The sequence below is a fragment of the Salmo salar genome, chromosome 08 (assembly GCF_965601325.2).
Source record: "Salmo salar chromosome 08, fSalSal1, whole genome shotgun sequence".
Taxonomy (NCBI): domain Eukaryota; kingdom Metazoa; phylum Chordata; class Actinopteri; order Salmoniformes; family Salmonidae; genus Salmo; species Salmo salar.
The window spans coordinates 14,231,582-14,256,168 of record NC_138298.1 but is presented as its reverse complement, the minus strand read 5'-3'; the positions used below and the strand labels follow the sequence as shown (position 1 = coordinate 14,256,168).

The following is a 24,587-nucleotide window of genomic DNA, read 5'->3' as shown; positions in this document are numbered from 1 at the left end:
TCCATGGTGCAGAAATAATTTTAATGCAAGTCATTGCAAGTGGTTTTAGTCCTATATCTTTCAGAATAGTCAAGAGTTCACTCTAGGACTCATGGAGGATGATGCCTGGTAATAGCAACGTTACATTGAATTCGCCCCCCAAAAAGTTGAATCTAATTAGGTGTGTGTGTGTTTAGAAGCCTCCGTGATCTGATTAGTTAATCTCTGCCATGGCCCGTATTAATTATTAACATACTTGAAATACAAAATAATGTCAATTTTGAGGGGAAGGGATTATAGACCTTTGGCGCTGAACATACTCAAGTTGTACAACTGATGTACAACACATCTGGCACAACTGTTGTGATACAACAGAGTTTGTCTGCATAAATCTAATTACACAAGTGTTGTGGAGACACTGCACAATGGTTGTGAAAACAGTTTGTGTGCAGAAAAACTCTCATTGTATCACAAAAATATCAGTTGTACCTCAGTTGTTCAACCTGAGTGTGTATGGGGTCTTTGTGGGTGGGGGGGAAGCTGCATATCCTCATGCCTCTAATCCCTATCACCTCAAAGATACAAACCTCAGAGTTAAGGACTGACTGGTCTACCAAATGTTGTTGTTGAACTACGACATTTATTAAACACAAAAAAAATGGGCTTCTGTTGGCTAGATAAATGTAGATAAGGTCTTACTGAATGATCAAGATGGGACTCCTTTAAATTGTCTTCAGTGTCACAAGTGGGAATAGGGGAAAGAAGTCCTAAGCATGACTTTTGAAGGAATTATCCCTGTTGTGTTTAAAACATTTAATGATTGTAAGCCAAGTAAAACTATATGCGGTTTTGAATAGAAATAAGAAATGTGAAATCAATGTGAATATGGATGAAGCAAATCCTTGATGGTGTTTCTGTTGTATTTTTTAATACCATTCATTGTTATACAGTGGTGATATCGAGGTGCTAACAATTTTACCACTTTCTGTGGCAATCTAGTAGCAGAGCTTTCATAGGCTGGGCCAGAAGCTGGGGGTGGAGCCAAGCTTTGGGGGTTGTTCAGTTGCATGTAATGCAGGACAGTTCTTCAATTAGCATGGGACATGTCTCAAGAGGGGAAGAGAGGGAGAGGGTCTCATGCTTATCCTGCCCCCTTTCCTGCAGTGGCACTGCACAGCTGAGAGAGAGAGTTAGAGTGACAGCTGAGAGAGAGAGTTAGAGAGGGAGGGAGAGAAAGAGAGGGGGTGGTTAAAAAAAACACTCAGCCAGAGGCTGTCTCATCATTAGTCCCTTTATCCTACTGGAATACATTTCTTGCAGGACAGATGTGGTTGCTGCATCTTTGTGTGTGTGGATGTTGTTATTTTCTTTCTTCTCCGCTATACTTATGTCCTCGGCCTCTCCCTCTCGCTCTCTCGTTTCCTCTACCCCTCCCATCATCTCAGTCACCCAGACACAGACACACGCACAATCTCGCGCAGTGGGCAGGCACGCGCGCGCACACACACACACACACACACACACACTTTCTTGAGGTTCTGGGCGCAGCGGCAGCTGCGGTGGTTAGCGTTGAAATACATTGGCCGTTGACTGGAGTTAGCTGCAGCTCTGTTGGTTGAATGAATGGATGATCCAACGAGCCTCTTAGGATTGGATTCTCGTATTGGATTTTCACGAGAGAGGAGGATATCTATTCTGCGATTTGTTTTATTTCTATGCGCTCCATTCTATGCGCCTTTTTTCTCTCCCCACCCTTTCCAGGTGTGGTGTCGTTGAGGACGAGCGGGTCTTGCGCGGTGGATTTGGCCTCCGTTACACTCTGCAATCTGTAGAGTTTTTCAGTGGAGGTCAGGGTAAAGGGCGCTATTCTTTCTCTTTTTTTTCCTCAAAGGGGGGCTCTTTTGTTTTCCGCCTATAGCTCCTATGGTGAATTGAGCTATTGTCGGAGAACAGCCTCTACAGCTAAGCTGCCGATTCTCTACCCATCTATTCCCTCTCCTCCCCCAATTCCCCTCCACCCAAAAAACTCAATTCACCTGAACCAACCCCCCTCCAACCTTCCTTTCCCATACCTCCATCTCTCCTCGCCATCCTCTCTCCTTGCCTCCCATGCCCCATTTTCTTCATCCTTACCCCTGCCACCCCCTCCCCTTCCGCAGCATAGCAGCTACGTAATGCGCTTCCCGACGCATGCGAACAGGGACGCTACAAATGGTGGTTCGGACTGATCGCTGACATAAAAAAGGGTGATGCCTGGCGCAACCACCACCGCCGCAATGGATCAGCCCGGGAAAACGCAGCAGATGCCAATCCACCGCAGTCTGAATTGAGAGGCGGCTGTAGTAGCTTGCCTGTGGATGTGAATGACTAAACGTGCGTGTGTATGCAAGCGTGCACGCTGGTCCTCCGTCATGTCTCTCGCCTGATCCCTTGCACGGGGCGACCCTGCTGATGTGGGGGAGGCACTAAGCCTCAGGTTGGCCTCCCCCCGAACCCAGTAGTAGCCCCCGTGGCAGGCCGCTTGCCCCTGGGGTCGCTATGAAGAATACCCGCAGCACCAACCTGCGGCGGGCCTGGCCCAGTTCGGACCTGTCCGAGCGGCTGCCGGAGCGCACCCGCTCCCGGAGCGAGAAGGACTTCCGTCTCCAGCAGAAACACCACCACACTCCCCCTCCTCCACCCCACATCTCACCAGGCCCCCCCCAGGGCTACCAAATGCCAGGTGAGTCTGACAACAACCACCACCACAACCACTACCATCCCTAACTCACCAATTTGTCGGATGTTGGCAAGCGTGTGTAAAGTTGTACGTGGGGGTGAGGGTTAGTAACATCTTGGTTTCTTCCAAAACCACATTATTCCAAGACTACTAGGGGGTTTCTATGGATATGGAATATGTGATGACAAAGGGTAGAGTTTGTGAGCGTCTGTGTTCTGTAATGTGATTTTTTTTAAATTTTATTTAAGTTGAAGTGACATAGTTAAAGGGTAAAGACAATATTGAAATTGAATTGTCCCAGGCAAGGATATTGCATCATGGCGGTTGATTATTTATGAATTAGAACGTTAATATTAGGATTTTAGTACAACCAAGGGCTGAAAAGGGAAGCAATGGGATGTTGTTGGAGCTAAATCTTTGAAACCCTCTCATCACATAGGTTTTTCTTTCCCCTTGATTCATGGGTTGAGCGGTAAGGGATCCACATATCCATATGGCATGCATGTTTCTGTGAGATGCTTGTCCATCTAGTATTGTTGTGTGAAGTGTCAGATAGGACTGTGATATGGGGTATAAGTGAAAATGTAGTTCATGGTCTCTGTTTTTAATGACACCGTGGTACATTTTAAAGGGATTTTTCAACAAAATTGCATATTTAGATGTTTGTTTCCTTACCTTAAAATCAGTTTATGTACAAGGATTACGATCCACACGTTGCTTTTGTTTAACCTCCCCCGTTTAGCATATTTTACATTTAATGCAGAAGTCATCCCAAAATAATTTAAAACCAAGTCATTGGTGTGTAATACAATTTATTTTAGAGATGTATTGGCATGAAATATAAAATATTCTAAACGGGGAGTTTGATTTTCATTGGCGTGACTTGTTTAAGTTGTAATGTTTCATCACAGACTAACTAGCAACATGATCTCCTTGCTTGACAAGCTAGCTAATTTATTAGCCAGTGTTAGCTAATTTATTAGCCAGTGTTGGCAGCGACCTATACTGAACAAAAATAAAAACGCAACATGTGAAGTGTTGGTCCAATGTTTCATGAGCTGAAATAAAGATCCCAGAAATATTCCAAAAAGCATATTTCTCTCAAATGTTGTGCACAAATTTGTTTACATCCCTGTTAGTGAGCATTTCTCCTTTGCCAAGATAATCCATGCACCTGACAGGTGTAGCATATCAAAAAGCTGATTAAACAGCATGATCATTACATAGGTGCACCTTGTGCTGGGGACAATAAAAGGCCACTCTAAAATGTGCAGTTTTGTCACACAACACAATGCCACAGATGTCTCAAGTTTTGAGGAAGTGTGCAATTGGCATGCTGACTGCATGAATGTCCACCAGAGCTGTTGCCAGAGAATTGAACACTCATTTCTCTACCATAAGCTGCCTCTAATGTTGTTTTAGAGAATTTGGCAGTACGTCCAAACAGTCCCACAACCGCAGACCACATGTAACCACGCCAGCCCAAGAACTCCACATCCGGCTTCTTCACCTGCGGGATCGTCTGAGACCAGCCACCTGGACAGCTGATGAAACTGTGGGTTTGCACAACGGAATAATTTCTGCAGGGATTTCTAAGGGAAGCTCATCTGCGTGCTCGTCGTCCTTACCAGGGTCTTGACCTGACTGCAGTTTGGCATCGTAACTGACTTCAGTGGGCAAATGTTCACCTTCGATGGCCACTGGCATGCTGCAGAACTGTTCTTCAAGGATGAATCCCGGTTTCAACTGTACCGGGGAGATGGCAGACAGCATGTCTGGCATCGTGTGGGCGAGCAGTTCGCTGATATCAATGCTGTGAACAGAGTGCCCCGTGTTGCTGTGGGATTATGGTATGAGCAGGCATAAACTACGAACAACAAACAAAATAGAATTTTATCGATGTCAGTTTGAATGCACAGAGATACCGTGACGAGATCCTGAGGCCCATTGTCATGCCATTCATCCCCCGCCATCACCTCATGTTTCAGCATGATAATTTATGGCCTCATGTCGTAAGGATCTGTACACAATTCCTGGAAGCTGAAAATGTCCCACTTTTCCATGGCCTGCATACTCCCCAGACATGTCACCCATTGAACATGTTTGGGATGCTCTGGATTAATGACAACTGGACCCTGTATGAATACTTCGCTCCTACCTTCCTTGAAGTAATCACAGATCTGAATTGGTTGGATCTGTGAAAGTAATAGGATGGCACCTTACTTACATGTATATTTGTGTGTACCTCCAGAAAACAAGGAAGTAAGGATGCATTTCTAAAATATTCAAACAAGTTTCTGGTGGTTCCTGTCCACTAAGCAAAATATAGTTGACAATACAATAAAAAGCCGTCTTTGTCTGACATTTAAGTCACGTTTATTTTCAGTTCTATGTGAAATAGTTTAAAAGATGTATTTTACAGACGTTATAATGACAACTCTGACAGACTTCCTATTGACATCCAGTTTAAGATGTAAGTGAACATTTTAAAATTTAGACTTTAGAGAGATTAAAGTATGGAATATTTATTATTGCACTTATGTTAGCCTTTTTAAAAGCTTCTGAACTGGCAGTGATCATGTTCAATGGGTCAAATCAAGGCCAATCCATTTGGGACTAAATGGACCAAACATGGATAACTATTTTTGGGCCAAATCAAGGCCAGACCAAAAATCAACAGCCCAATAAAGGCCAGGGTGGACCAACCTCATTTCAACCATTAATCAATGTCCATGGACGTCCTGTGTCAGTCTGTACTCACTTGGTGGGTGTAGATGGGTGATCTGTAGAAACAGATAGCCAAACCAGCAATTAGGTAGGTGAAAATAAGTCCTTTTTAGGGATCAACTATGAATCTCATTGGATGGTACTTGAATAATTAATGACATGTAACAGGATGAATTTGAATGATAATCAACCTTTACTCACAGAACTTTCGTAAGACTTACATTTTTAGAGAGGAATAACTTTGACAGGGTTTCTCACCCCTGTCAACTGATTGTTGTTAGCTGATTCAGAATTTGAAAAGTCCACAAAATCATAGAGGAAATAAGAACTATACTAGCCCCTTTTTAGTTGTAGGTAGGCCTACCTCTGAAAGTAGAACCCCTTTCACACCAAAATCTGGGTCATAACTATGTCAACTCTAACCCAGAATTTTGTGTGGCCTAGTTGACCCCATTCATACTAGCCTCGGCTCCCAGGTTTCGCTCATGTTGTTCTTAAAAGCCTGGGGAAGTTTATATTGAAGAGTAGGTATGAGTGGTGCGCTGATTGCTTGTGGCTGCTGGCTGATTGGTTGTGAATAGATGTGATTATCAAAAACAACCACCACCCTATCCTCCTTCATTCTTCAGAACTGCACATTATCCAGAGTAAGCTACAGTGTTAGCAAGCTGTTATTTAGAAAATTAACATTTCAGCAATTGTTTTGGTTGCAATTTCACTACCCCACGTCGGCACTAGAGAATATTATTGACTATTTGGTTTCCAATCTCCCGCCTGTTTCACCCTCTAATCCTCTGACTGACAATAACTTTCAGAGGCTTTCATACCGAAGGTATAGCTCTCTGTGGCTGACCCGAGGAAAACTCTAAAAAGAGTGAATACTCACAAAGCCCCGGCCCAGATGGCATCCGAGTGTGTGCTGACCAGTTGGCGGGCGTCTTCTCTGACATCTTCAACCTGTCCCTGTCCCAGGCTATAGTCCCCACTTGCTTCAGGGAGACCGTCATCATCCCAGTGCCCAAGAAAACCAAGGTGCCATGCCTGAATTACTATTGCCCCGTCGCACTCACCTCTGGCATCATGAAGTGCTTTGAGAGGCTGGTCATGGCCTACATCAAGGCCAGCATGCCAGGTACACTGGACCAAATCCAATTTGCTTAGCGTTCAAACAGATCCAATGTAAATAGTCCGGGTGGCCATTTGATTAATTGCTCAGCAGTCTTATGGCTTGGGGGTAGAAGTTGTTAAGGGGCGGTATGCGAATTGGAGTGGTCTAGGGTATCCGGGAGGATGCTGTTGATGTGAGCCATGACCAGCCTTTCAAAGGACTTCATGGCTACCAACGTGAGTGCTATGGGGCGGTAATCATTTCGGCAGGTTATCTTCACTTCTTTGGGCAGAGGGACTATGATGGTTTGCTTGAAACATGTAGCTATTACAGACTTGGTCAGGGAGAAGTTCCCAAGTTCTCTCACGTCACCCCGCTCCTCTGCACACTCCACTGGCTTCCAATTGAAGCTCGCATCTGTTACAAGACCATGGTGCTTGCCTACGGAGCTGTGAGGGGAACGGCACCTCCGTACCTTCAGGCTCTGATCAGTCCCTACACCCAAAGAAGGGCACTGCGTTCATCCACCTCTGGCCTGCTCACTCTCTGCGGAAGCACAGTTCCCACTCAGCCCAGTCAAAACTGTTCGCTGCTCTGGCAACCCAATGGTGGAACAAGCTCCCTCACGACGCCAGGACAGCGGAGTCAATCACCACCTTCCGGAGACACCTGAAACCCCACCTCTTTAAGGAATACCTGGGATAGGATTAAGTAATCCTTCTAACCCTCCCCCCCACCCTCCCCCCCCCAAAAAGATATAGATGTACTATTGTAAAGTGGTTGTTCCACTGGATATCATAAGGTGAATGCACCAATTTGTAAGTCGCTCTGGATAAGAGCGTCTGCTAAATGACGTAAATGTAAATGTAAATGTTGAAAATGTCAGTGAAGACACTTGCCAGTTGGTTCGCACACGTCCTGGTAATCCGTCTGGCCCCGCGGCTTTGTGAATATTGACCTGTTTAAAGGTCTTGCTCACATCGGCTACCGAGTGCGTTATCACACAGTCGTCCAGAACAGCTAGTACTCTCGTGCATGCTTCAGTGTTGCTTGCCTCGAAACGAGCATAAAAGGCATTTAGCTCGTCTGGTAGGCTTGCGTCTCTGGGCAGCTCGTGTCTGGGTTTCCCTTTGGTAATCCGCTTCTGGATGAGCATTTTCTTGTTTGCTTATGGCCTTACAGAGTTGGTTGAGTGCGGTTTGTGGTGGCAAATAGATGGCTACGAATAATATAGATGAGAACTCTCTTGGTAGATGTGGTCTACAGCTTATCAGAAGGCTAGCTTTGGTGTACCAAGACATTTCTGGCCAAGACATTTCTAAGTGACCCCAAACTTTTGAACGGTAGTGTACATATTTAACAGATGTTATTGTAGGTGTAGCGAAATGCTTGTGTTCCTAGCTCCAACAGTGCAGTAGTATCTAACAATTCACAGCAATACACACAAATCTAAAAGTAAAAGAATGGAAGTAAGAAATATATAAATATTAGGACGAGCAATGTCTGAGTGGCATTGACTAGAATACAGTATATACATATGAAATGAGTAAAACAGTATGTAACATTATTAAAGTATCTAGTGTTCCATGTCTATGTACATAGGGCAGCAGGCTCTAAGGTACAGGGTTAAGTAGACGGCTAGTAATATCATGTTATGCTATGGATGGTTTTGGGGGAATTATGTTGCATATCAATCCATACATTTTTTTATATTCTTTATTTATTTATGTACCCCTTTTTCTCCCCAATTTCGTGGTATCCAATTGGTAGTAGTTACTGTCTTGTCTCCTCGCTGCAACTCCCGTACGGACTCGGGAGAGGCGAAGGTCGAGAGCCATGCGTCCTCCGAAACACAACCCAACCAAGCTGCACTGCTTCTTGACACAACGCACATCCAACCCGGAAGCCAGCCACACTAATGTGTCGGAGGAAACACCGTACACCTAGCGACCTTGTCAGCATGCACTGCGCCCGGCCCGCCACAGGAGTCGCTAGTGCGCGATGAGACAAGGATATCCCTGCCGGCCAAACCCTCCCAAACCCAGACGACGCTGGGCCAATTGTGCGTCGCCCCATGAGCCTCCCGGTTGCTCGAACCCAGAATCTCTGTTGGCACAGCTAGCACTGCGATGCAGTGCCTTAGACCACTGTGCTACCCGGGAGGCCCAATCCATACATTTTAACAAAAGCCATAAACAAGCATCACGGACTGCAGCACCTGCTTGACCCCCTGCGTTTCGCCACCCTCCACCAATGGGCCCCTAGTGGTCCCAGCACACCTTTCTATGGTTGCGTTTCAATAACCCTCTCCATAAGTGTGCACTTCTACACTCCCCACCATGGATCTCAAAGCATTGGACTGGTGAAAGAATAGGCTGGAGAGAGTTCCACTATTGTTCTCACACTAGACCACTCCTTTTTAAATCATTGAGGAGACACTTAAGATGGGGACACTTGGGGACACTTAAGATGAGGCAAGGTACTTTAGGTGGCCATGCTGGGTATAATACATATAGGCCATAAAACAACAACAATCTGAAACTATTCAATGATAAATATTAAAATACCTTGCCCTCAGAAAGTATTCACACCCCTTCACTTTTTCACATTTAGTTGTGTTACAGCCTGAATTTGAAATTGATTAAATTGAGATCGTGTGTCACTAGCCTACACACTATACCCCATAATGTCAAAGTGCAATTATGTTTTAAAATGTTTTTATAAATTCATTAAAAATGAAAAGCTGAAATGTCTTGAGTGAATAAGTATTCAACCCCTTTGTTATGGCAAGCCTAAGAAAGTTCAGGAGTACAAATTTACTTAACATGTCACATATTAAGTTGCATAGACTTACTCTGTGTGCAATAATAGTATTTAAACGGAATAGAGCTAAGGATAGGCAAAATCCTAAAGGAAAACCTGGTTCAGTCTGCTTTCCAACTGACACTGGGAGACAAATTCACCTTTCAGCAGGACAATAACCTAAATCAAAAGTCCAAATATACACTGAAATTGCTTACCAAGAAGACGTTGAATGTTCCTGAGTGGCCTAGTTACAGTTTTGACTTAAATCGGCTTGAAAATCCATTGCAAGACTTGAAAATGGCTGTGAAAACTTGACAGAGCTTGAAGAATTTAAAAAATAATAATGTGCAAATATTTTACATCCAGGTGTGCAAAGCCCTTAGAGACTTACCCAGAAAGACTCACAGCTGTAATTGCTGCCGAAGGCAAATCTAATATGTATTGACTCGGGGGTGTGAATACTTATGTAAATGAGATTTCTGTATTTCATTTTTATCAATTTGCTATTTAATACATTTTGAATTCAGGCTCTAACACAATAAAATGTTGAATAAGTCAAGGGGTATGAATACTTTCTGAAGGCACTGTAAGCACTGCAGAAGCAGATGTGCTTGTAATCTAACATTTGACTGTCTGGGCCCGGTTTCCCAAAAGCATCTGAAGGCTAAACGTTATTTCTGGCTCAATTCTTGGCTAGGACCGTGTGGACCTGGGCCCCAGCTGCAGCTGAGGCGTGGGTAGAGAAATGAGGCCATGGTAGTGCTGTGGTGTTAGCCAGCCCTCTCTGTAGTAATACAGAGGAGAGGGAGGAGGCTGCGTGTGAGTAAGCCCTTGTTCCCCGCCTCCAGTCAGCTGTTTGAGTTGTAGAAAATCAGTCAGCCACTAAGATGACTCCTCTTAAGCCTCTGGAACTGGTACTGTATCTCTGGTACATCAATAAAGGATTCGTTGTCTCGCTCCACATTCATATACTGAACGAGGCTAAACATAATCACCCTCATTCTGGCCATCCCAGATGCTGACGTCACTGACTAACCTCTGTAGGATTTCCTCAGGATGATTGTATAAAAGGGTAGCAGAGAGGAGCTTGACAGATGGAAGCACTAATAGCGCTCTTCTCTGCATTCTTCAAACATGGACTGTATACAGGCAGCGGAGTTGTCATTGTTGATGTTCTTAGTAATGACAATGCAAGAACCCAGTTGTTACTGTACAAATTACGTTATTTTGCTTTTGCGAGAAGCTGTAAATTCTAGATGGCATCTGAAAAATGAAGGAAATTTGGTAAAATGTGACAGGTGAATAATAGAAACACTGGTGTCCTGTCCGGCAAGAATAAATTAATGAATGCAAAGCTCAACTGCCCTGTTTTAGTCATTGGACCTGTGTTAGCCTCAATTACCAGGTTTCCAACCATTTCTTGTGGATGAATTACCTGACACATTCAAAAATGGGCTGTGAAACAGGAAATGTCGGCACAATTTTATAAATGTCGACAATTTGTTCAATCGACATGGTGGGGTCTTTTTGGTACGTGGAAATTTAATAGAAAAATACATTTGTATGTGCACCACATCACGCACAGCCCGTATTGTTTAATGTAGATGTTTAAATATTCAGCCTGAAAATCTGTTGCCAATTGTATGGAAATTCACCTAATATGGTGAAAATAGTTTTGTTCTACCAGTTTTCATCACTAGCTAGGTTTCCACCCACAAAAAGATATGTGCATTTACCAGAAGTAGTGTGTTTCCATCAAACTGGCTTGTTGCGAATAGCAAGCTGTGCAATGAATAAATACTTTAAAAAAAAATACTTTGTTCTATAACTTTTCATTTATCGAATAAAAACAGAAGTTCTTTGTATTTCTATCCCATGTTTTATTTTGTCAATGCTTTTGCCACAAAAAGCCTTGCGATAAATGGCAAATATGCACATGCACTCTTGCCAATAGCTCGCAGATATAGTGCAGAGGTACATTATGAGATTATGGATAAGAGCAACATAATATTTATTTTTCAAATGGCAGCCAAACACAAATGAAGCATACAAATTAAGACCCTTGATATTTATTGGAAATGAGCATCAAGCTCATCACATTGCACTTTCACCACCATGTTAAATTCATCATTTATTTAATCTGTAGCCTAATAAACTGTGCATTCTTTTCCAAGTCATAGTCAGTGGACCACATAGCATCAATTGACTGTAGTTTACTTGACAGTTATTCTATCAACAATAGAATTAAAAAAAAGCTTTTCCACTGCCATTGTCGCATGATCTATTTCACTGACAAAAAAAATGATTTGTCCCTGTTGAACGTATATTGTTCTGTCGACATTTAGGGAAGTTTACTGACAATGTGTTTCCGTCAGGCCTATAGTGAGTCTTGTTTTTATCCAACACGTACTTGACTCGCATAAAAATGGTTGGATGGAAACATGGTTGTAGTCACATAAGCATTTGGTCCATTTCCAATATATCATTGGGCTGCTGATACTGTATGAGCGACACCAAGGATAAATAGTATTTATTGGTGGACTATATATACCAAACATTAGGAACACCTTCCTAATATTGAGTTGCATCCCTGCCTTTTGTCTGTACCTGTGTGTGTGTGTGTGTGTGTGTGTGTGTGTGTGTGTGTGTGTGTGTGTGTGTGTGTGTGTGGTGTGTGTGTGTGTGTGTGTGTGTGTACCACTGTTCCATAAGGTGTATTTTTATCTGTTTTTAAATCTGATTCTACTTCTTGCATCAGTTACCTCATGTGGAATAGAGTTCCATGTAGTCATGCCTCTATGTAGTACTGTGCGCCTCCCATAGTCTGTTCTGGACTTGGGGAATGTGAAGAGACCTCTGGTGGCATATCTTGTGGGGTATGCATGGGGATCCGAGCTGTGAGCTGCAGTGCCTTAGACAACTGCTTGAGAGAATGTGTGTGCTTTGAAAACGGGTAAATGCCGAACTTGATTGTGATTGGTTACTGTCACGACTTCCGCCGAAGTCGACTCCTCTCCTTGTTCGGGCGGCGTTCGGCGGTCGACGTCACCGGCTTTCTAGCCATTGCCGCTCCATTTTTCATGTATCCATTTGTTTTGTCTTGTTCCCTGCACACCTGGTTTTCATTCCCCAATCAATCTACATGTATTTATTCCTCTGTTCCCCATCATGTCTTTGTGAAAGATTGTTTGTTTTACGTGTTATTTGTTGAGGCGCCAGACTGGTTTGTCTTTTCCGTGGTATTTCACGAAGGTGTTTATTGTTAAACATAATTCTTGTGACTGTTTTGCGCGTTTTGCACTTTTGTCTCAATAAAGTGTGCGCCTGTTCAAAACTCTCTGCTCTCCTGCACCTGACTTCGCTACCAGTACACACACACCTGACAGAATCTTTCACCCACCATGGAGTCAGCAGGAGCAGGTACCCCGGTCAGAGGAGTCGAGGAGCGCGTCCAGGAACACGCGGCAATGCTACATCATCTCGGTGTCATGATGGATCGCGTTGTCCAGACCATGGGCCGCTGGGAGACAGGAAGTCTCTCCAGCGCCTCGACCAGCGCAACCGGGGTTACCTCTACCCGTCCCGTCTGGATCCAGCTCCAGTGGGATGCGTCTCTCCCTTCCCAGGGAGTATGATGGGACGGCTGCACAGTGCCAGGGGTTCCTTTTACAACTGGACCTCTAACTGGCCACTGTTCACCCAGCTCCCTCAGGAAGGGAGAGAGTATCCGCCCTCGTCTCATGCCTCTCGGGGAGAGCTCTGGAGTGGGCAAACGCCGTGTGGGGAGAGGAAGACACGGCGTCGGACCACTTCGAGGAGTTCACCCGCCGCTTCCGGGCCATCTTTGACCATCCGCCCGAAGGTAGAGCGGCGGGGGAACGACTCTTCCATTTGAGGCAGGGGATGAGGAGCGTACAGGATTTTGCACTGGAGTTCCGGACCTTGGCCGCCGGAGCAGGATGGAACAACAGTGCCCTAATCGACCACTATCAATGCAGCCTGCGTGAGGACGTCCGACGGGAGTTGGCCTGCAGGGATGCCACCATCACCTTTGACCAACTGGTGGATCTGTCCATCCGGTTGGATAACCTACTGGTCATCCGTGGACGTCCTGAGGGGGCTCTGTCGGTTCCATCTCCCAGCACTCCCGCTCCGGTGCCCATGGAGTTGGGAGGGGCTGCGCGTAGGGAGGATGGAGGAGGGCCCTTCACACGGCCACCATCTGTGGCTGCAGAGGGAACACTGCCGGTCGGTGCCGGGTTGGTCCCTCTGGGACTCGAGACAGCAGGCAGGGCACTCTGGCGTCACCCCAGGTGAGTCTGCACCACTCTCATCCAGAGTCCTCTGTTGTCCACCTGTTTGTACCTGTTTGTTTCCCTGAGTTCTCCCTGCATTCCCAGCATAAGGCGAATTTTATCGACAGAGCATTAGCTCTTAGTTTAGGGATCCCCATTATTCCTGAAGATAGACCTTTCCCGGTTCACGCTCTGGATAGTCAACCATTAGGATCCCGGCTAATCAGGGAAGTCACCATCTCCCTGGGCATGGAGACTCAGGGGGGTCACGAGGAGAATCAGTGTCTTTCTCATTGACTCTCCTGCATTTCCCGTGGTACTAGGCCTTCCCTGGTTGGCTCGTCATAATCCCACCATTTCCTGGCAACAGAGGGCTCTCACGAGGTGGTCGCGAGAGTGCTCGGGGAGGTGTGTAGGGGTTTCCGTTGGTGCTACCACGGTGGAAAGTCCAGACCAGGTCTCCACCGTGCGCATTCTCCCAGAATATGCCGATTTGGCTCTCGCCTTCTGTAAAAAGAAGGCGACTCAATTACCACCCCATCGACGGGGGGATTGTGCAATAAATCTCCTGGTAGACGCTGCACTTCCCAGGAGTCACGTGTATCCCCTGTCGCAAGCGGAGACGGTCGCTATGGAGACATATGTCTCCGAATCCCTGCGTCAGGGGTACATTCGGTCCTCCACTTCACCCCCCTCCTCGAGTTTCTTATTTGTGAAGAAGAAGGATGGAGGTCTGCGCCCGTGCATTGACTATAGAGGTCTCAATCAAATCACGGTGAGGTACAGTTACCCGCTACCTCTTATCGCCACGGCGATTGAGTCAATGCACGGGGCGCGCTTCTTCACTAAACTGGATCTCAGGAGTGCATACAATCTGGTGCATATCCAGGAGGGAGACAAGTGGAAGACGGCGTTTAGTACCACCTCAGGGCATTATGAGTACCTCGTCATGCCGTACGGGTTGATGAATGCTCCATCAGTTTTCCAATCCTTTGTAGACAAGATTTTCAGGGACCTGCACGGGCAGGGTGTAGTGGTGTATATCGATGACATTCTGATATACTCCGCTACATGCGCCGAGCATGTGTCCTTGGTGCGCAAGGTACTTGGACGACTGTTGGAGCATGACCTGTACGTCAAGGCTGAGAAATGCCTGTTCTTTCAGCAGGCCGTCTCCTTCCTAGGGTATTGCATTTCCACATCAGGGGTGGAGATGGAGAGTGACCGCATAGCAGCCGTGCGTAATTGGCCGACTCCCACCACGGTAAAAGAGGTGCAGCGATTTTTAGGGTTTGCCAATTACTACCGGAGATTTATCCGGGGTTTTGGCCAGGTGGCTGCTCCCATTACCTCACTGCTGAAGGGGGGTCCTGTACGTCTGCAGTGGTCGGTTGAGGCGGACAGAGCTTTTGGGCACCTAAGAGCTCTGTTTACCTTGGCTCCTGTGCTGGCCCATCCGGATCCCTCTTTGGCATTCATCGTGGAGGTGGAACGCGTCCGAGGCTGGGATCGGAGCCGTGCTCGCTCAGCGCTCGGGCACGCCACCGAAGCTCCGCCCCTGTGCTTTCTTCTCGAAGAAGCTCAGCCCGGCGGAGCGGAACTATGATGTGGGGGACCGGGAGCTGTTGGCTGTGGTTAATGCTTTGAAGGCGTGGAGACATTGCCTTGAGGGGGCTAAACACCCTTTCCTTATCTGGACTGACCACCGCAACCTGGAGTACATCCGGGCAGGTAGGAGACTAAATCCTCGTCAGGCAAGGTGGGCCATGTTCTTTACCCGTTTTGTTTACCCTGTCCTACAGACCAGGTTCTCAGAATGTGAAGGCAGACACACTGTCCCGGCTGTATGACACAGAGGAGCGGCCCATGGATCAGACTCCCATTCTCCCGGCCCCCTGCCTGGTAGCGCCGGTCGTGTGGGAGCTGGACGCGGACATTGAGCAGGTGTTGCGTACAGAGCCCGCTCCACTCCAGTGTCCCGTCGGGCGTCAGTACGTTCCGTCTGCTGTCCGTGACCAGTTGATCTTTTGGGCCCACACATCACCGTCCTCTGGTCATCCGGGGATCGGTCGGACGGTGCGCTGTGTGACTGGGGTACTGTCACGACATTTGGGCGGCGTTCGGCGGTCGACGTCACCGGCTTTCTAGCCATCGCCGCTCCATTTTTCATGTATCCATTTGTTTTGTCTTGTTCCCTGCACAACTGGTTTTCATTCCCCAATCAATCTACATGTATTTATTCCTCTGTTCCCCATCATGTCTTTGTGAAAGATTGTTTGTGTTACGTGTTAATTGTTGATGCGCCAGACTGGTTTGTCTTTTCCGTGGTATTTGACGAAGATGTTTATTGTTAAACATAATTCTTGTGACTGTTTTGCGCATTTCGCACTTTTGCCTCAATAAAGTGTGCGCCTGTTCAAAAATCTCTGCTCTCTTGCACCTGACTTCGCTACTAGTACGCACACACCTGACAGTTACACCTCCCTTGTCTTTGCGAGGATTAGTTAACTTAGAACCGGGCTCAGAGTATTCATGCTTGGGTTTCTGAAGGCTTATGCTTTTTAATATGTTGGGATCTGGCTAAATGTGTGGTGAGAGAAGGCAGGGATATTAATCTCCCCTACAGATGATCACCTTTGTGCCTCCTTAATTGACATGGCTTAAAAATGATAGCGCTATTATAACCATATGAAGCGATACTAGTTCTGGGAGGAGACTCAGTCATCAGGTGACAGCCAACTGGTGGAACGGGACAGAATGCCCACAGCATTAGCTGAGCTTTGCTACCATTCAGATTTGGTCAGTTACTGAATCCTGGGGCAATATTATGTAGGAGTGCTGATCTAGGATCAGTTTTGCCTTTTAAATCATAGTGATTATAAGATTATTATGGACAGGAGGGATCGGATTCTAGATCAGCACTCCTACTCTGAGACCCACAGTTCATTCACTGACTCTTGTCTGTTTCTCCCTACTGCAGGTGATGTGTCTCCCATCAGCATGTCTCCTATCAGCCAGTCCCAGTTCATCCCACTGGGGGAGATCCTGTGTCTGGCTATCTCAGCCATGAACTCTGCTTGCAAGCCCGTCAGCCAGGAGGCCCTGATGGAACACCTTGCCTCCTGCTTCACAGGTAAAGTAGCTACAGGGTGACATTTATAGAGTTAGCGCAATTACTGTAAGTCTATGGGTATCTGCTAGTATCTGCAGTTAGTGGGGCTGGCTGATAAATTTACTGACTATAGTTATAGTAGTGATAGTGTCTGCAGTAGTAATGATGGTGACTGATTATAGTTATAGTAGTGGTAGTGTCTGCAGTAGTAATGATGGTGACTGATTATAGTAGTGGTAGTGTCTGCAGTAGTAATGATGGTGACTGATTATAGTAGTGGTAGTGTCTGCAGTAGTAATGATGGTGACTGATTATAGTAGTGGTAGTGTCTGCAGTAGTAATGATGGTGACTGATTATAGTTATAGTAGTGGTAGTGTCTGCAGTAGTAATGATGGTGACTGATTATTGTAGTGGTAGTGTCTGCAGAAGTGATTGATGATGGTAACTGATTATAGTAGTGGTAGTGTCTCCAGTAGTAATGATGGTGACTGATTATAGTAGTGGTAGTGTCTGCAGTAGTAATGATGGTGACTGATTATAGTAGTGGTTGTGTCTGCAGTAGTAATGATGGTGACTGATTATAGTAGTGGTTGTGTGTACAGTAGTACTGATGGTGACTGATTATAGTAATGGTAGTGTCTGCAGTAGTAATGATGGTGACTGATTATAGTAATGGTAGTGTCTGCAGTAGTAATGATGGTGACTGATTATAGTTATAGTAGTGGTAGTGTCTGCAGTAGTAATGATGGTGACTGATTATAGTAGTGGTAGTGTCTGCAGTAGTAATGATGGTGACTGATTATTGTAGTGGTAGTGTCTGCAGTAGTAAAGATGGTGACCGGTTATAGTAGTGGTAGTGTCTGCAGTAGTGATGATGGTGACTGATTATAGTAGTGGCAGTGTCTGCAGTCGTAATGATGGTGACTGATTATAGTAGTGGTAGTGTCTGCAGTAGTAATTATGGTGACTGATTATAGTTATTGTAGTGGTATTGTCTGCAGTAGTAATGATGGTGACTGATTATTGTAGTGGTAGTGTCTGCAGTAGTAATGATGGTGACTGATTATAGTAGTGGTAGTGTCTGCAGTAGTGATTGATGATGGTGACTGCTTATAGTAGTGGTAGTGTCTGCAGTAGTAATGATGGTGACTGATTATAGTAGTGGTAGTGTCTGCAGTAGTTATTATGGTGACTGATTATAGTTATTGTAGTGGTATTGTCTGCAGTAGTAATGATGGTGACTGATTATAGTTATAGCAGTGGTAGTGTCTGCAGTAGTAATGATGGGAACTGATTATAGTAATGGTAGTGTCTGCAGTTGTAATGATGGTGACTGATTATAGTAGTGGTTGTGTCTGCAGTAGTAATGATGGTGACTGATTATAGTAGTGGTTGTGTGTACAGTAGTACTGAAGGTGACTGATTATAGTAATGGTAGTGTCTGCAGTAGTAATGATGGTGACTGATTATAGTTATAGTAGTGGTAGTGTCTGCAGTAATAATGATGGTGACTGATTAAGTAGTGGTAGTTTCTGCAGTAGTAATTATGGTGACTGATTATAGTTATTGTAGTGGTAATGTCTGCAGTAGTAATGATGGTGACTGATTATTGTAGTGGTAGTGTCTGCAGTAATAATGATCGTTACTGATTATAGTTATAGAAGTGGTAATGTCTGCAGTAGTAATGATGGTGACTGATTATAGCACTGGTAGTGTCTGCAGTTGTAATGATGGTGACTGATTATAGTTATAGTAGTGGTAGTGTCTGCAGTAGTATGATGGTGACTGATTATAGTAGTGGTAGTGTCTGCTGTAGTAATGATGGTGACTGATTATAGTAGTGGTAGTGTGTACAGTAGTAATGATGGTGACTGATTATAGTAGTGGTAGTGTCTGCAGTAGTGATGGATGATGGTGACTGATTATAGTAGTGGTAGTGTCTGCAGTAGTAATGATGGTGACTGATTATAGTAGTGGTAGTGTCTGCAGTAGTAATGATGGTGACTGATTATAGTAATAGCAGTGGTAGTGTCTGCAGTAGTATGATGGTGACTGATTATAGTAGTGGTAGTGTCTGCAGTAGTGATTGATGATGGTGACTGATTATAGTAGTGGTAGTGTCTGCAGTAGTAATGATGGTGACTGATTATAGTAGTGGTAGTGTCTGCAGTAGTAATTATGGTGACTGATTATAGTTAATGTAGTGGTATTGTCTGCAGTAGTAATGATGGTGACTTATTATTGTAGTGGTAGTGTCTGCAGTAGTAATGATGGTGACTGATTATAGTAGTGGTAGTCTCTGCAGTAGTAATGATCGTTACTGATTATAGTTATAGAAGTGGTAATGTCTGCAGCAGTAATGATGGTGAATGATTATAGTAGTGGTAGTGTCTGCAGGAGTAATTATGGTGACTGATTATAGTTATTGTAGTGGTATTGTCTGCAGTAGTAATGATGGTGACTGATTATTGTAGTGGTAGTGTCTGAAGTAGTAATGATGGTGACTGATTATAGCATTGGTAGTGTCTGCAGTTGTAATGGTGGTGACTGATTATAGTAGTGGTTGTGTCTGCAGTAGTAATGATGGTGACTGATTATAGTAGTGGTTGTGTGTACAGTAGTACTGATGGTGACTGATTATAGTAATGGTAGTGTCTGCAGTAGTAATGATGGTGACTGATTATAGTTATAGTAGTGGTAGTGTCTGCAGTAGTGATGATGGTGACTGATTATAGTAGTGGCAGTGTCTGCAGTAGTAATGATGGTGACTGATTATAGTAATAGTAGTGGTTGTGTGTACAGTAGTACTGATGGTGACTGATTATAGTAATGGTAGTGTCTGCAGTTGTAATGATGGTGACTGATTACAGTAGTGGTAGTGTCTGCAGTAGTAATGATGGTGACTGATTATAGTAATAGTAGTGGTAGTGTCTGCAGTAGTATGATGGTGACTGATTATAGTAGTGGTAGTGTCTGCTGTAGTAATGATGGTGACTGATTATAGTAGTGGTAGTGTCTGCAGTAGTAATGATGGTGACTGATTATAGTTATAGTAGTGGTAGTGTCTGCAGTAGTAATGATGGTGACTGATTATAGTAGTGGTAGTGTCTGCAGAAGTGATTGATGATGGTGACTGATTATAGTAGTGGTAGTGTCTGCAGTAGTAATGATGGTGACTGATTATATTAGTGGTAGTGTCTGCAGTAGTAATGATGGTGACTGATTATAGTAGTGGTAGTGTCTGAAGTAGTGATGATGGTGACTGATTATAGTAGTGGCAGTGTCTGCAGTCGTAATGATGGTGACTGATTATAGTAGTGGTAGTGTCTGCAGTAGTAAAGATGGTGACAGGTTATAGTAGTGGTAGTGTCTGCAGTAGTGATGATGGTGACTGATAATAGTAGTGGTAGTGTCTGCAGTCGTAATGATGGTGACTGATTATAGTAGTGGTAGTGTCTGCAGTAGTAATGATGGTGACTGATTATAGTAATAGTAGTGGTAGTGTCTGCAGTAGTATGATGGTGACTGATTATAGTAGTGGTAGTGTCTGCAGTAGTAATGATGGTGACTGATTATAGTTATAGTAGTGGTAGTGTCTGCAGTAGTAATGATGGTGACTGATTATAGTAGTGGTAGTGTCTGCAGTAGTAATGATGGTGACTGATTATAGTTATAGTAGTTGTAGTGTCTGCACTAGTAATTATGGTGACTGATTATTGTAGTGGTAGTGTCTGCAGAAGTGATTGATGATGGTAACTGATTATAGTAGTGGTAGTGTCTCCAGTAGTAATGATGGTGACTGATTATAGTAGTGGTAGTGTCTGCAGTAGTAATGATGGTGACTGATTATAGTAGTGGTAGTTTCTGAAGTAGTGATGATGGTGACTGATTATAGTAGTGGCAGTTTCTGCAGTCGTAATGATGGTGACTGATTATAGTAGTGGTAGTGTCTGCAGTAGTAATTATGGTGACTGATTATAGTTATTGTAGTGGTATTGTCTGCAGTAGTAATGATAGTGACTGATTATTGTAGTGGTAGTGTCTGCAGCAGTAATGATGGTGACTGATTATAGTAGTGGTAGTGTCTGCAGTAGTAATGATCGTTACTGATTATAGTTATAGAAGTGGTAATGTCTGCAGTAGTAATGATGGTGACTGATTATAGTTATAGTAGTGGTAGTGTCTGCAGTAGTAATGATGGTGACTGATTATAGTAGTGGTAGTGTCTGCAGTTGTAATGATGGTGACTGATTATAGTAGTGGTTGTGTCTGCAGTAGTAATGATGGTGACTGATTATAGTAGTGGTTGTGTGTACAGTAGTACTGATGGTGACTGATTATAGTAATGGTAGTGTCTGCAGTAGTAATGATGGTGACTGATTATAGTAATGGTAGTGTCTGCAGTAGTAATGATGGTGACTGATTATAGTTATAGTAGTGGTAGTGTCTGCAGTAGTAATGATGGTGACTGATTATAGTAGTGGTAGTGTCTGCAGTAGTAATGATTGGTGACTGATTATTGTAGTGGTAGTGTCTGCAGTAATAATGATCGTTACTGATTATAGTTATAGAAGTGGTAATGTCTGCAGTAGTAATGATGGTGACTGATTATAGCACTGGTAGTGTCTGCAGTTGTAATGATGGTGACTGATTATAGTTATAGTAGTGGTAGTGTCTGCAGTAGTATGATGGTGACTGATTATAGTAGTGGTAGTGTCTGCTGTAGTAATGATGGTGACTGATTATAGTAGTGGTAGTGTGTACAGTAGTAATGATGGTGACTGATTATAGTAGTGGTAGTGTCTGCAGTAGTGATGGATGATGGTGACTGATTATAGTAGTGGTAGTGTCTGCAGTAGTAATGATGGTGACTGATTATAGTAGTGGTAGTGTCTGCAGTAGTAATGATGGTGACTGATTATAGTAATAGCAGTGGTAGTGTCTGCAGTAGTATGATGGTGACTGATTATAGTAGTGGTAGTGTCTGCAGTAGTGATTGATGATGGTGACTGATTATAGTAGTGGTAGTGTCTGCAGTAGTAATGATGGTGACTGATTATAGTAGTGGTAGTGTCTGCAGTAGTAATTATGGTGACTGATTATAGTTAATGTAGTGGTATTGTCTGCAGTAGTAATGATGGTGACTTATTATTGTAGTGGTAGTGTCTGCAGTAGTAATGATGGTGACTGATTATAGTAGTGGTAGTCTCTGCAGTAGTAATGATCGTTACTGATTATAGTTATAGAAGTGGTAATGTCTGCAGCAGTAATTATGGTGAATGATTATAGTAGTGGTAGTGTCTGCAGGAGTAATTATGGTGACTGATTATAGTTATTGTAGTGGTATTGTCTGCAGTAGTAATGATGGTGACTGATTATTGTAGTGGTAGTGTCTGAAGTAGTAATGATGGTGACTGATTATAGCATTGGTAGTGTCTGCAGTTGTAATGGTGGTGACTGATTATAGTAGTGGTTGTGTCTGCAGTAGTAATGATGGTGACTGATTATAGTAGTGGTTGTGTGTACAGTAGTACTGATGGTGACTGATTATAGTAATGGTAGTGTCTGCAGTAGTAATGATGGTGACTGATTATAGTTATAGTAGTGGTAGTGTCTGCAGTAGTGATGATGGTGACTGATTATAGTAGTGGCAGTGTCTGCAGTAGTAATGATGGTGACTGATTATAGTAATAGTAGTGGTTGTGTGTACAGTAGTACTGATGGTGACTGATTATAGTAATGGTAGTGTCTGCAGTTGTAATGATGGTGACTGATTACAGTAGTGGTAGTGTCTGCAGTAGTAATGATGGTGACTGATTATAGTAATAGTAGTGGTAGTGTCTGCAGTAGTATGATGGTGACTGATTATAGTAGTGGTAGTGTCTGCTGTAGTAATGATGGTGACTGATTATAGTAGTGGTAGTGTCTGCAGTAGTAATGATGGTGACTGATTATAGTGTGGAGTGCGCAGTAGTGGGTGACGTGTGGGGGGCTGCAGTAGTAATGATGGTGACTGATTATAGTAGTGGTAGTGTCTGCAGAAGTGATTGATGATGGTGACTGATTATAGTAGTGGTAGTGTCTGCAGTAGTAATGATGGTGACTGATTATAGTAGTGGTAGTGTCTGCAGTAGTAATGATGGTGACTGATTATAGTAGTGGTAGTGTCTGAAGTAGTGATGATGGTGACTGATTATAGTAGTGGCAGTGTCTGCAGTCGTAATGATGGTGACTGATTATAGTAGTGGTAGTGTCTGCAGTAGTAAAGATGGTGACAGGTTATAGTAGTGGTAGTGTCTGCAGTAGTGATGATGGTGACTGATAATAGTAGTGGTAGTGTCTGCAGTCGTAATGATGGTGACTGATTATAGTAGTGGTAGTGTCTGCAGTAGTAATGATGGTGACTGATTATAGTAATAGTAGTGGTAGTGTCTGCAGTAGTATGATGGTGACTGATTATAGTAGTGGTAGTGTCTGCAGTAGTAATGATGGTGACTGATTATAGTTATAGTAGTGGTAGTGTCTGCAGTAGTAATGATGGTGACTGATTATAGTAGTGGTAGTGTCTGCAGTAGTAATGATGGTGACTGATTATAGTTATAGTAGTGGTAGTGTCTGCACTAGTAATTATGGTGACTGATTATTGTAGTGGTAGTGTCTGCAGAAGTGATTGATGATGGTAACTGATTATAGTAGTGGTAGTGTCTCCAGTAGTAATGATGGTGACTGATTATAGTAGTGGTAGTGTCTGCAGTAGTAATGATGGTGACTGATTATAGTAGTGGTAGTTTCTGAAGTAGTGATGATGGTGACTGATTATAGTAGTGGCAGTTTCTGCAGTCGTAATGATGGTGACTGATTATAGTAGTGGTAGTGTCTGCAGTAGTAATTATGGTGACTGATTATAGTTATTGTAGTGGTATTGTCTGCAGTAGTAATGATAGTGACTGATTATTGTAGTGGTAGTGTCTGCAGCAGTAATGATGGTGACTGATTATAGTAGTGGTAGTGTCTGCAGTAGTAATGATCGTTACTGATTATAGTTATAGAAGTGGTAGTGTCTGCAGTTGTAATGATGGTGACTGATTATAGTAGTGGTTGTGTCTGCAGTAGTAATGATGGTGACTGATTATAGTAGTGGTTGTGTGTACAGTAGTACTGATGGTGACTGATTATAGTAATGGTAGTGTCTGCAGTAGTAATGATGGTGACTGATTATAGTAGTGGTAGTGTCTGCAGTTGTAATGATGGTGACTGATTATAGTTATAGTAGGTTGTGTCTGCAGTAGTAATGATGGTGACTGATTATAGTAGTGGTTGTGTGTGCAGTAGTACTGATGGTGACTGATTATAGTAGTGGTAGTGTCTGCAGTAGTAATGATGGTGACTGGTTATAGTAGTGGTAGTGTCTGCAGTAGTGATGATGGTGACTGATTATAGTAGTGGCAGTGTCTGCAGTCGTAATGATGGTGACTGATTATAGTAGTGGTAGTGTCTGCAGTAGTAATGATGGTGACTGATTATAGTAGTGGGTAGTGTCTGCAGTAGTAATGATGGTGACTGATTATTGTAGTGGTAGTGTCTGCAGTAGTAAAGATGGTGACAGGTTATAGTAGTGGTAGTGTCTGCAGTAGTGATGAGTGGTGACTGATTATAGTAGTGGCAGTGTCTGCAGTCGTAATGATGGTGACTGATTATAGTAGTGGTAGTGTCTGCAGTAGTAATTATGGTGACTGATTATAGTTATTGTAGTGGTATTGTCTGCAGTAGTAATGATGGTGACTGATTATTGTAGTGCTAGTGTCTGCAGTAGTAATGATGGTGACTGATTATAGTAGTGG

At 43.8% G+C, this 24,587-nt stretch overlaps 1 protein-coding gene across 1 annotated transcript in view; it reads left to right on the top strand.

Annotated features, from left to right (window-relative positions):
* The first annotated feature begins 987 nt into the window (after window positions 1–987).
* Window positions 988–24,587, top strand: part of LOC106610000 (storkhead-box protein 2) — a 220,164-nt gene continuing 196,564 nt past the window's right edge. Inside the window, exons 1-2 of the mRNA XM_014209087.3 lie at window positions 988–2,701; window positions 16,614–16,766. Coding sequence (XP_014064562.1) covers window positions 2,518–2,701; window positions 16,614–16,766 — 337 coding nt within the window. The 5' untranslated portion in view covers window positions 988–2,517. The remainder of the gene's footprint in view (window positions 2,702–16,613; window positions 16,767–24,587) is intronic.